The sequence below is a fragment of the Ascaphus truei genome, chromosome 18 (genome assembly GCF_040206685.1).
Source record: "Ascaphus truei isolate aAscTru1 chromosome 18, aAscTru1.hap1, whole genome shotgun sequence".
NCBI classification, from domain to species: Eukaryota; Metazoa; Chordata; class Amphibia; order Anura; family Ascaphidae; genus Ascaphus; species Ascaphus truei.
The window spans coordinates 8169543-8183098 of NC_134500.1; the positions used below are offsets into that span (position 1 = coordinate 8169543).

The 13556-nt window shown below is 50.3% G+C and overlaps 1 protein-coding gene across 1 annotated transcript in view; it reads right to left on the reverse strand.

Moving 5' to 3' along the window:
• The window catches only part of IGDCC3 (immunoglobulin superfamily DCC subclass member 3), a 65732-nt gene that overhangs the window by 3464 nt on the left and 48712 nt on the right, over window positions 1-13556 (reverse strand). The window contains exons 8-12 of the mRNA XM_075575330.1: window positions 7899-8146; window positions 6197-6361; window positions 5477-5665; window positions 3934-4038; window positions 2717-2855 (exon numbers count right to left, since the gene is read on the reverse strand). Of these exons, the coding sequence (XP_075431445.1) occupies window positions 2717-2855; window positions 3934-4038; window positions 5477-5665; window positions 6197-6361; window positions 7899-8146 (846 nt within the window). The remainder of the gene's footprint in view (window positions 1-2716; window positions 2856-3933; window positions 4039-5476; window positions 5666-6196; window positions 6362-7898; window positions 8147-13556) is intronic.

Here is a 13556-nt window from a genome sequence, read left to right on the forward strand (position 1 = left end):
TATTCGAGTCCCGCAAATCCGCCTCCTGTAACTTCTTTAAAGACTCTGACTGTTTCCTACTTTAAACATGTTTGTAACTGTAACTTATAATGGGATCAACTTCACTTCATGCCCAGGACGTACGTGAAAACATGTGCAAATTACTCCCTTTTCAAGCCTTGTATACCGTACTCCCATAGTTACATAGTAGATGAGGTTGAAGAAAGACATACCGGTATGTCCATCAAGTTCAACCTATGCTAAATTTAGACGACAGATGCTCATCTCATAAAGGGGAAAATAAATTCCTTCCTGACTCCAAATATTGGCAATCAGATTACTCCCTGGATCAGCGTCCTTCCCATGTTTACTTATTCGTTATATACCATTTCCTTTCTAAAAAGATGTCCAACCTTTTTAGGAAGATATCTATATAGTGTAAATGAGTTCTTCAGTATTAGGTGATACCTTTTTTATTTGGACTAACAATTTATGTCATAGGACACGCTTTCGAGAGTTCTCTCTTCCTCAGGTCGGCAATACGGAGGAAGAGAGGAAAACGCTCGAAAGCTTGTCCTATGACATAAATTGTTATTACAATAAAAAAGGTATCACCTAATACTGAAGAACTCATTTACTCTGCACTATCGGAACTGGACTAACACGGCTATTTCTGTTTTATTTATATGTAGTGCAAGATATACTGTAAGTGTATATATCAATGTATTGATATATCAATGTAAACAGTGTGAATAGAAGCTTGTTTTGACTCTCTGCTCCATATTCTGCTTGTGTTTGCGTCCAATGTAAGTTTCTGTGATGCAAATAGTTAGCCATAAACGTGTTCCTTTGTCAGTCTAACGCAAACCCCTCATTTCCCCATATATTCTCCTCCCTCTTCTCTTCCTCCCTTTCTGCCGGTCTTATCTCCCCATTTCCCCTCATGTTCTCCTCCCTCTTCTCTTCCTCCCTTTCTGCCGGTCTTATCTCCCCATTTCCCCTCATGTTCTCCTCCCTCTTCTCTTCCTCCCTTTCTGCCGGTCTTATCTCCCCATTTCCCCTCATGTTCTCCTCCCTCTTCTCTTCCTTCCTTTCTGCCGGTCTTATCTCCCCATTTCCCCTCATGTTCTCCTCCCTCTTCTCTTCCTCCTTTCTGCCGGTCTTATCTCTCCATTTCCCCTCATGTTCTCCTCCCTCTTCTCTTCCTCCCTTTCTGCCGGTCTTATCTCTCCATTTCCCCTCATGTTCCCCTCCCTCTTCTCTTCCTTCCTTTCTGCCGGTCTTATATCCCCATTTCCCCTCATGTTCTCCTCCCTCTTCTCTTCCTCCCTTTCTGCCGGTCTTATCTCCCCATTTTCCCTCATGTTCTCCTCCCTCTTCTCTTCCTTCCTTTCTGCTGGTCTTATCTCTCCATTTCCCCTCATGTTCTCCTCCCTCTTCTCTTCCTCCCTTTCTGCTGGTCTTATCTCCCCATTTCCCCTCATGTTCTCCTCCCTCTTCTCTTCCTTCCTTTCTGCCGGTCTTATCTCCCCATTTCCCCTCATGTTCTCCTCCCTCTTCTCTTCCTTCCTGCCGGTCTTATCTCCCCATTTCCCCTCATGTTCTCCTCCCTCTTCTCTTCCTTCCTTTCTGCTGGTCTTATCTCCCCATTTCCCCTCATGTTCTCCTCCCTCTTCTCTTCCTTCCTTTCTGCCGGTCTTATCTCTCCATTTCCCCTCATGTTCTCCTCCCTCTTCTCTTACTCCCTTTCTGCTGGTCTTATCTCCCCATTTCCCCTCATGTTCTCCTCCCTCTTCTCTTCCTTCCTTTCTGCCGGTCTTATCTCCCCATTTCCCCTCATGTTCTCCTCCCTCTTCTCTTCCTCCCTTTCTGCCGGTCTTATCTCCCCATTTCCCCTCATGTTCTTCTCCCTCTTCTCTTCCTTCCTTTCTGCTGGTCTTATCTCCCCATTTCCCCTCATGTTCTCCTCCCTCTTCTCTTCCTTCCTTTCTGCTGGTCTTATCTCCCCATTTCCCCTCATGTTCTCCTCCCTCCTCTCTTCCTTCCTTTCTGCCGGTCTTATCTCTCCATTTCCCCTCATGTTCTCCTCCCTCTTCTCTTCCTCCCTTTCTGCTGGTCTTATCTCCCCATTTCCCCTCATGTTCTCCTCCCTCTTCTCTTCCTTCCTTTCTGCCGGTCTTATCTCCCCATTTCCCCTCATGTTCTCCTCCCTCTTCTCTTCCTCCCTTTCTGCCGGTCTTATCTCTCCATTTCCCCTCATGTTCTCCTCCCTCTTCTCTTCCTCCCTTTCTGCCGGTCTTATCTCTCCATTTCCCCTCATGTTCTCCTCCCTCTTCTCTTCCTCCCTTTCTGCCGGTCTTATATCTCCATTTCCCCTCATGTTCTCCTCCCTCTTCTCTTCCTTCCTTTCTGCCGGTCTTATCTCTCCATTTCCCCTCATGTTCTCCTCCCTCTTCTCTTCATTCCTTTCTGCCGGTTTTATCTCTCCATTTCCCCTCATGTTCTCCTCCCTCTTCTCTTCCTCCCTTTCTGCCGGTCTTATCTCTCCATTTCCCCTCATGTTCTCCTCCCTCTTCTCTTCCTCCCTTTCTCCCCATTTTCCTCATTCCGTTATCTATCCATTTCTCGATCTCCTCCTCATCGCCTTCTCTCTCCACTCGAACTTCCTCTGTATAAAACATATTCCTCCCTCCTTTCTGTCTCTCTCCCACAGTTGGGGGGCGGCCTCCCCTCGTACCTCCCGCGGTACCCGAACATAAGGAAGAGCACGCAGACGATGATGCAGGTGGCCCCGATGTGAATGCCGATGATGATTCCCGTGGAGGAGGACTTCCCCCTCTGCTCGTCACTCACACAGTTACAGGACGGGTTTAGCGCTGAGGGAAGAGGGAGTGAGAATGTATCAGCATGCTGGAGACATTACATTGTGACACAATGGGGCATCAAATTTGCACCTTACACTCCATGGCCAGTGGCATAACTCCGGTCCAGGATGACCAGGGAACGTCCCGGGGGCTCCGACCCTCCCTCTGGACTTTTGAAGACCCCCCAAATGGTTACAGAGGCCCCACACTCTCCCCCACAGCAATGTAACGGATTGCCAGGGAGAGAGCGGGGCATTTGTAACAGAGCTGCTCTATTCCGTGATGGCGGCCCGCCTCATTGATGCCATGATGGCGACGTGTTGCCATGGTAACGTGCCGAGATGTGCCGCAACGAAGTTGCGTCGTTGCCCAGGGGCCGCTTAAGGAGTAGTTACGCCACTGACCATGGCTTATAAATGGTAAAGATTCCCCTCTCACGCCTTGTATTTATATTACAAAGCTATTCTATTTCACAAGTATGCATGCAGCCACCTCTGGGGTGGAATCCTGGATAGTATATCGCTGGTCTGCAGAGCAGCTGCCAAGGAAGAGGAAGCAGTAATGGTATTATCTGGCATACCCCTAACATCCACCACCCTCCTCCAACCCGATAGGGACCAGCTGTGGCACCGGACCAAACGCCATGCCAACATCCGCACTCTTAAACCTGAATGGGACCAGCCGTGCGGCTAGAATAAACTCTAACCTGAGGCACACTCCATCCTGAGGCACACTCCATCCTGAGGCACACTCCATCCTGAGGCACACTCCGCCCCACAACGAGCAGCCACGTTACCTTCTGTTTCAACATTGCCCCTTATTCCCTCTAAAGTGTAAGCTCTCCGGACCAGGGCCCTAATTACCGTCTGTATCTGTTTGCGCTTGTTGCTCCGTATTTGGCATTTCATTCTGTTTGTGTCGCTCACATAACTCTGCACTCACTTTGTACCGGGCGGCGGAATATGTTGGCGCTTTACAAATAAAACGATAATAACATCCAATTACCGAGAATGAGTGGAGTAGAACTCACAAGGCAACGTGTTGCCTCTGATTGGGAAGGGGCATTGTGCGCCCGCTGGCACCCACTGACCTGCCCGGGCAGACGCCTCCTTCAGGGACACGAAGCGCACAGAAGAGTTTCCGTCACCGTGCTGGTTAAATGCCAGGAGCTTCACTTCGTATACCACCGACGGGTCTGTGACGAGAGACACCCCATGAGCAACGTTACCTCCGTCATTACACCACAGGGGAACAACAAAGAACAACGCAAGCCGATGAAACCCGCTGTCCCAGGGGTGGCCAACTCCAGTCCTAAGGGCCACCAGCAGGCCAGGTATTAGGAAAATCCCTGCTTCAGCACAGGTGACTCAATTAGTGGTTCAGTCAAAGACCCCACTTGCTCACACACAAGTAGAGTGGGCAGTGGTACTGTGCTGCCAATACTAGGCCTCAATCAGCCTGATTACCAGCACGTGTGCATGCAAATTGCACTAATCTATATGATAACTAAAGCTAATTACGTGCAAATTTGCTGCCTGTTTTTGCATTAGGCAGCTTACAAGCGAACAGGATGGTGTGGAAAAGCCATCACCAATGCACAGTGCAAACAGTGCATGTGTGGGGTATCGGCAGTGCCAGCCAACCCTTATTGAAGTGTAAGCTTTGTGGGGCAGATTCCACGTGCTGCGCCATTACCACGGCAGAGCTACATAACATTTTTATCATTATAACAAACCCATGTTTCTCAACATTTTTCCCCCCCACAGAGGGTCCTGTTTATATGATCCAGTTCTGAGACTGTCACGGTAATGTTCATATCAGGGGGTCTTCAGACAGATCTCCAAAGGGATCAGATCAGAAAACATTTCGGGCTAGAAGAGCCACAAACCTCTTTTATTGTAATCTTAGATGCACTTAAAGACGTGGAAATGATATTTTCACATGTTGCACACACGTATAAAATCTGTGCTTTCTAAGTGACCGTTACTGACCAGTGAGTTTTACTGTGAATAATGCACTTTGCTTTCCGAGTCCGAGGGCCGCAGCCAGGCCTAAGGACCCTGATTTATATACTCAAATATCTTATTACTATTACATTTCATATGTATAATCATGTGGAGAGCTGCAGAGTTATCGTAGTGACCAGTGGCGTCAAAAGAAGTGGTTCTGTGCCTTATTTATTAAACATTAGGACACAACTCTTTGGACTGTACTTTTAGGCAATATTTTTGAGGAGAAGTTTTCTAGAAGAAATGTCTTATTTTGAAAAGAAAGTAAAATTGTAAGTTTCTAAGTAACACGTTCCTGTGTTTTGTTCTATTTTCAATGTGATATAAAATGCTTCTCCGGAAAGTCTCTGGATCTCAGTCATTGGTGTTCCAATGAGGACCCATCAGCTGATTCTGAGGCTCTCGGAGGGGTTTCAAAGCATCTTACAGTACTGCCAAAATGGATCCGTCTTAGCACAAATCTATTTCTGCTCTTCAAGATAACAGCTGCCCATAGAGGCTCCGTACTACTATTACAAACCACATTGGGATCGGAGTGAGAAAACAAGGACTGGATCAGCAGTCTCACGGTAGGCAGGAACCGGTTCTACCGTGCCTGCCTCCCGTCTGCCATGTGGTCCTTACCCAGCCTGCAGATGGTGTAGGCGGTGACATTGCTGGGCAGCAGCATGGGGCCGGTGTAGTGCGGGAGTGGCACCTTGCGGTAGTACAGCTTGAATCCCTGGTTCTGACCCAGCTTCATTGATGGCTCCCACGCTGCCTGGATGGCCGTGCTGTTCAGGACCTTGATGTACAGAGATGGGACGGCAGGGACTGCAAGGCAAGAGCCACGGGAAAGGGTGATCACGTCTCTAAGGTGATAATGTACCAGCTGTTGACCGGAGGAGGTGTGCCGTAAAAGCTGAAGACCAAGCAATACCCTACATGTGTGTTGTATTTAATAGATCAGTTCTGTACTATGAGAAAATACTTGTATCAGCTGCCCCCTTCCCCCTGTTGGGAGACCCTGAGTCTCCCACCCATTCTGTGAAGGCGTAACCCCAGAGGTGACTGCAGGTTTGCCTCTGTGAAGTGTAATTGCAATGTGTTTTTGAACTGAAAAGCCGTATAAATCCAACGTATTGTTCTATTATTATTAGTTTCTATGGACCCAGCACGCTGTGGGTATTCTAATGTGAAGGTTCAGGAGTGCCGGAAACAGGCCAAGGCAGATATAGTAACATAGCAAGTAGCATTACTAGTAATGTCTCTGCGGAGTAATAACCAATTCATTGTCAGACTTCAGACCTTCCCAACTTAGGCTATTGATTTGTATCAATGCTGTGAGCCTTTCCTCTCTCCTACCTTCTCCCAGAGTGCTTTGCACCGTGGTCGCTGACGCCTTGCTGGCTCCGCGGGAGGTGTAGGCCTTTATGTAGAAGCTGTAGGTGGTTGAGGGCTCGAGGTCTGTCACAAGCTGCTGGAAGGTGGCCTTGCTCACCGCCTCTTGATACTCCATCTGTATAGGATCTGGAAGGAGAGCATAAAAGGGAGGGACAGCGACCTGTGAGGGAGGAGAGAGCCTCAACACATCATTAACCCCCATGGACCTCGATATCTTCATTGGTATGTGGGTGCGTGGAACAGCCAACCAGCAGAGAGCACCAAAAATTCTCAAAAGGTACTAGATTTCAGGGCAGCTGAAGCAATATATTGGAAAGAGCGAGCAGGGGGATTAAAGTGTATCTGTGATACTTTAGTAAAAAGAAAACGTGAACGGTGAATGTTAGTATGTTTCAATGTGTCAGTTTCTGTCGCCCCTGTGAGATCTTCAGAGCTTGGTGTTCGAATTACCCAACATCCATGAAGAAAGCTCATTTGGGACAATCAGAGGTGCTCAACGCCAGTCCTCAAGTTCTCCCCTCCCCCCCTCTAACAGGTCAGGTTTTCAGGATATCCCAGCTTCAGCACACGTGGCTCAATCAGGCACAGCTTCAGCACAGGTGGCTCAATCAGGCACAGCTCAGCACAGGTGGCTCAGTCTCTGATTGAGCCACCTGTGCTGCAGCTGGGATATCCTGAAAACCTGACCTGTTGGGGGGGGGGGGGCTTGAGGATTGGAGTTGACCACTCCCCTGCATTAAATAACCAGCAACAAAGCCACGTTCTCATTACGGCGCCACTTTCCTCTCTGTGCTACGGAAATCCCACGAGATCGCACGGCGGCAAAAATCGCACGAAGAGAGAATATCAAAAAGTGAGATCAGGGGCGTGGGTGAAAGGGCGTCAAAAAATAGGACATCAATGTTTACAATAAATACAGTAGGTGATGTGGGAGAAAGAATGATGGTGCAGGTGGACAGAAGGTACTGTTACCCCGCTGCGCGGTTACCCCGTTGGTTAAGTACTTACAGCTGATCTCGAGTACACGGGTATGAGTAACTCCCCGCCTAATTTTCAGGGGAAAAAAAAACACTTAATGCAAATTGCCCTAATCTCTATGGTGATTAGTCCAATTACATGTAAATTAGCTACATACATATGTATTAGAGAGCTTGTAATATTGCATGTGATGCCTGGCGTTACCTGCCTCTGATATGTCTGTGTGGCAAGGTGTGCATGGTTAACCCTTTGCTGACCTTTATAAATTAACCCCTCGTTGCTTCCAGAGGGGTCTTAGAATGCCACGGTGCAAAGCAACACATTGCAACTCTTTGTGGCAGCAAAGGAGTTAAATGCATACATCTATGGCAGCGGGTTTAGGACAAGAAAGTCCCAACATCATATCCCGATGTCACATCACCCGAATGACGTTGCAACGTTCTATTGATCGCTGGGGCGAGCTGGACTCCTGCTGGACACTTGGGAACTGAGATGGTCTCTAAAGGTTGGGGCACCCCCCTAATTCAGGCAAGTAAAAAAAAAAAGAAACTACAAAACAGCTGAAGCTGGATATCCTGAAAACCTGATCTGTTGAGGGCTCTTGAGTTCAGCACTACTGCCCTAAATGACCGTGGACAGATGGTGGACCGGCTGAAATGACCCGCCGAGCCACTGCGGTGAGTACCTGCAGTCTTCCGAATGTGCACTACGTATCCGATGATCTCCCGCGTGTTCTCCTGCGGTTCGCTCCAGGACACCTGGATGGAGGTGGACGCCACGGTGGTCGCCGTGATGTGCTGTGGTGGCCCAGGAAGGCCCTCTGCCCAAAACACGGTGAGCCGGGCGCTGGCCTGACTGGAGCCGGCGCTGTTCTGCGCTATGCACTGGTAGATAGCCTCGTCCTCCTGGCTGAGACCAGATATGGTCAGAGAGCTGAGGGGGGAGAGGGGGCGGGCGATAGACAGAGCGCTTAAAAAGGACAATCAAAACATTTTCTTTTTTTGTGTAAACCCACCTGGGACAAGAGTGGGTTAATAGGTGAGATATGTTTAATAGATGAAAATAAGGAACCCCAACACTCTCTAATAGCGCGTCTGAGATCAGATGCATTGTAAGGAACCCCAACCCTCTCTAATAGCGCGTCTGAGATCAGATGCATTGTAAGGAACCCCAACCCTCTCTAATAGCGCGTCTGAGATCAGATGCATTGTAAGGAACCCCAACCCTCTCTAATAGCGCGTCTGAGATCAGATGCATTGTAAGGAACCCCAACCCTCTCTAATAGCGCGTCTGAGATCAGATGCATTATAAGATACCCCAACCCTCTCTAATAGCGCGTCTGAGATCAGATGCATTGTAAGGAACCCCAACCCTCTCTAATAGCGCGTCTGAGATCAGATGCATTATAAGATACCCCAACCCTCTCTAATAGTGTGTCTGAGATCAGATGCATTGTAAGGAACCCCAACCCTCTCTAATAGCGCGCCTGAGATCGGATGCATTGTAAATTCTTCTGTATTTGGTACAATTTTCAAATTACCTGAGAATTGCGATGCTCAGGGAACCCAAGGGTTTCTAGGAACCCCACATTGAAAAACAGTGAACTAAGCTGGTTGTGAAATTAAATACGCGTTTGTTTTTTACATTATTTTCAAAGTTTGAATGTTTTCTGAGACTTCGAGGACCAAGTGAATCTAAAAATCTAATTGTGGCGCTATTTTGTCAATCCGCAATTGTCTATCTTCTGTTCTTTGTCTCTGAAGTAATTACGCAGCTCTATCAACTGAACATATAACCACGAAGGGAAATGATGATAAGAGCAAAATGAATTTCACAGGACTTGGTGAAAGAGAAAAATCTATGTGTGTGATAATTACAGATAAATAAAAAGTTCAGTTTAAATGGAGCCGAATCTTTCTGAAAAAGCCCATTGCATTGTATTGTATTGTATGTCTTTATTTATATAGCGCCATTAATGTACATAGCGCTTCACAGCAGTAATACACGTGGTAATCAAATAAATAACAGATAATATAAATAACAGATCATGAGAATAAGTGCTTTAGACATAAAAGTAACATTAAGGAAGAGGCGTCCCTGCCCTGAGAAGCTAACAGTCTAATTGATCCATTTTGGATCCCTTCCTTTCCTCTGCAGAGCATCGCTCCCCCGTTTCCTTTGCATTGATCCATTTTGGATCCCTTCCTTTCCTCCGCAGAGCATCGCTCCCCCGTTTCCTTTGCATTGATCCATTTTGGATCCCTTCCTTTCCTCCGCAGAACATCGCTGCCCCATTTCCTTTGCATTGATCCATTTTGGATCCCTTCCTTTCCTCCGCAGAGCATCGCTCCCCCGTTTCCTTTGCATTGATCCATTTTGGATCCCTTCCTTTCCTCCGCAGAGCATCGCTCCCCCGTTTCCTTTGTCTGCAGAAATCCACTTGTAATCTGTCGCGTTTTCCTCTCTTGCCTGATTAAATATACGCATTAACCCCTCCGGTGCCGGAGAGGTGTGAGCTAGAGACCCCCGATTCAGTGAAACCATTTCAAAGACGGACGGTCAAACGAGAACATTTGATTCCGATTTAGCATTTTCTTTGTGCGTTTTCATGATAAAGTCTTTTGGGGGGCGACAACGTCTTTTAACCCTTTCAGTTCCCAAGAGGCCGGCCAGGCGTGGAACACTGTGCTGGTGGGGAGAGGGTTAAAGAGCTGAAAGTCAGAGTTGGGGCCCCCTCTTTCTGGCTGGAGGCCCCTTTCTATTGAAATGAAAGACTTTAATTACCACGGAGAGAGAGGGGGGCGGGGTGTGCTCGCTGGCTGTCAAACTGATGTCTCCAGGATACACCCCCCCTATCCAGGATTATCCCCCCTCCCAGCCTGGAAGTGACCCTTGAACCCAACACAGTGTGTCAAGCAGGCGGATTACAACATGGGGTCACTATGCTCTGGAGTATTATTACTCTGGAGAGCATGAGAGCGAGCATACGCTCAGGAGTATTATTGCTCCAGAGAGCATGAGAGCGAGCGTATGCTCAGGAGTATTATTAGTCTGGAGCGCATGAGAGCGAGCATACCCTCTGGAGTATTATTACTCCAGAGAGTATGAGAGCGAGCGTATGCTCAGGAGTATTATTAGTCTTGAGCACATGAGAGCTTGCGTACACTCAGGAGTATTATTACTCTGGAGAGCATGAGAGCGAGCATACGCTCAGGAGTATTATTGCTCCAGAGAGTATGAGAGCGTATGCTCAGGAGTATTATTAGTCTGGAGCATATGAGAGCTAGCGTACACTCAGGAGTATTATTACTCATGAGAGCGAGCATACGCTCAGGAGTATTAGTACAATGGAAAGTATGAGAGCGAGCGTACGCTCAGGAGTATTATTACTCATGAGAGCGAGCATACGCTCAGGAGTATTATTACAACAGAGAGTATGACAGCGAGCACACAGCACTGTCATAGAAAAGCAATGCCAGCTCGCCGTATAAGTACCCGCGTATTAACCCCCGTTGGATGCAAACTCCTTACCGCTATGTTGAGTAAGGCGCCGCTTTAAAAATGGAACCCGTGATACTTTATTTAAAAGGAAACACAGGGGAGACGTGTCCGCCCCACAGGAACCTCGCTCCAAAAAGTCTGGCGCTCCGTACGTCTGGCGCTCCGTACGTCTGGCGCTCCGTACGTCTGGCGGCTCCGTACGTCTGGCTCTCCGTACGTCTGTCTCTCCGTACGTTTGGCGCTCCGTACGTCTGGCTCTCCGTACGTCTGGAGCTCCGTACGTCTGGCGGCTCCGTACGTCTGGCGCTCCGTACGTCTGGCTCTCCGTACTTCTGGCTCTCCGTACGCCTGGCGCTCCGTACGCCTGGCGCTCCGTACGTCTGGCGGCTCCGTACTTCTGGCCGCTCCGTACGTCTGGCGCTCCGTACGTCTGGCTCTCCGTACGTCTGGCTCTCCGTACGTCTGTCTCTCCGTACGCCTGGCGCTCCGTACGTCTGGCCGCTCCGTACGTCTGGCGCTCCGTACGCCTGGCGCTCCGTACGCCTGGCGCTCCGTACGCCTGGCGCTCCGTACGTCTGGCGGCTCCGTACGTCTGGCGCTCCGTACGTCTGGCGCTCCGTACGTCTGGCTCTCCGTACGTCTGGCTCTCCGTACGTCTGGCTCTCCGTACGTCTGTCTCTCCGTACGCCTGGCTCTCCGTACGTCTGGCTCTCCGTACGTCTGTCTCTCCGTACGCCTGGCGCTCCGTACGTCTGGCCGCTCCGTACGTCTGGCGCTCCGTACGCCTGGCGCTCCGTACGTCTGGCGGCTCCGTACGTCTGGCGCTCCGTACGTCTGGCGCTCCGTACGTCTGGCTCTCCGTACGTCTGGCTCTCCGTACGTCTGGCTCTCCGTACGTCTGGCTCTCCGTACGTCTGGCTCTCCGTACGTCTGTCTCTCCGTACGTCTGTCTCTCCGTACTTCTGGCGCTCCGTACGTCTGTCTCTCCGTACGTCTGGCTCTCCGTACGTCTGTCTCTCCGTACTTCTGGCGCTCCGTACGTCTGTCTCTCCGTACGTCTGGCTCTCCGTACTTCTGGCCGCTCCGTACGTCTGGCTCTCCGTACGCCTGGCGCTCCGTACGTCTGGCGCTCCGTACGTCTGGCGCTCCGTACCTCTGGCTCTCCGTACGTCTGGCGCTCCGTACGTCTGGCGCTCCGTACGTCTGGCGCTCCGTACGTCTGGCGCTCCGTACGTCTGGCGCTCCGTACGTCTGGCTCTCCGTACGTCTGGCGCTCCGTACGTCTGGCGCTCCGTACGTCTGGCGCTCCGTACGTCTGGCGCTCCGTACGTCTGGCGCTCCGTACGTCTGGCTCTCCGTACGTCTGGCGCTCCATATGTCTGTCTCTCCGTACGTCTGGCGCTCCGTACGTCGTCTGGCGCTCCGTACGTCTGTCTCTCCGTACGTCTGTCTCTCCGTACGTCTGGCCGCTCCGTACGTCTGGCGCTCCGTACGTCTGTCTCTCCGTACGTCTGGCGCTCCGTACGTCTGTCTCTCCGTACGTCTGTCTCTCCGTACGTCTGGCTCTCCGTACGTCTGGCTCTCCGTACGTCTGGCTCTCCGTACGTCTGGCGCTCCGTACGTCTGTCTCTCCGTACGTCTGGCTCTCCGTACGTCTGTCTCTCCGTACGTCTGGCTCTCCGTACGTCTGGCGCTCCGTACGTCTGGCGGGTCCGTACGTCTGGCGCTCCGTACGTCTGGCGCTCCGTACGTCTGGCTCTCCGTACGCCTGCCGCTCCGTACGTCTGGCGCTCCGTACGTCTGGCTCTCCATATGTCTGTCTCTCCGTACGTCTGGCGCTCCGTACGTCGTCTGGCGCTCCGTACGTCTGTCTCTCCGTACGTCTGGCTCTCCGTACGTCTGTCTCTCCGTACGTCTGGCGCTCCGTACGTCTGTCTCTCCGTACGTCTGTCTCTCCGTACGTCTGGCTCTCCGTACGTCTGTCTCTCCGTACGTCTGTCTCTCCGTACGTCTGTCTCTCCGTACGTCTGGCTCTCCGTACGTCTGGCTCTCCGTACGTCTGGCTCTCCGTACGTCTGGCTCTCCGTACGTCTGGCGCTCCGTACGTCTGGCGGGTCCGTACGTCTGGCGCTCCGTACGTCTGTCTCTCCGTACGTCTGGCGCTCCGTACGTCTGGCGGGTCCGTACGTCTGGCGCTAGCGCAAACTGACCCAGATAAGGGCTTTTAAGAATCTTTTATGCGGTCTGATCTGCGCCTCTCCACGGCCGGGGCAAAATAGGAGATGTGGGGGCTTTGTTTGTTGCATCCTCTAGTGGAAGGGTGAGCAACTCCAGCCCTCAAGAGCCACCAACAGGTCAGGTTTTCAGGATGTCCCTGCTTCAGCATAGGTGGCTCAATCAGTCCCAGCTTCAGCACAGGTGGCTCAATCAGTGGCTCAGCCAATAAGCTTGCTTCAAAAAGCTTGCGGTGCTGAAGCATGGACTGATTGAGCCATCTTTTCTGAAGCAGGAATAATATCTTGATAACCTGACCTGTTGGTGGCCCTTTGAGGACTGGGGATGCCCACCCCTAGTGTTACCTTGTTATTACTTTCTGTTGATGTTTTTTTACATCACCGTTCTTGGTACTGTGCAGCGGAATAGGGTTTTTTGTTTTTTTGCATTAGTAATAAGTACAGGCATACCCCGCATTAACGTACGCAATGGGACCGGAGCATGTACAGTATGTAAAGCGAAAATGTACTTAAAGTGAAGCACTGCCTTTTTTCCCACTTATCGATGCATGTACTGTACTGCAATCATCATATACGTGCATCTGGCGCTCCGTACGTCTGGCGCTCCG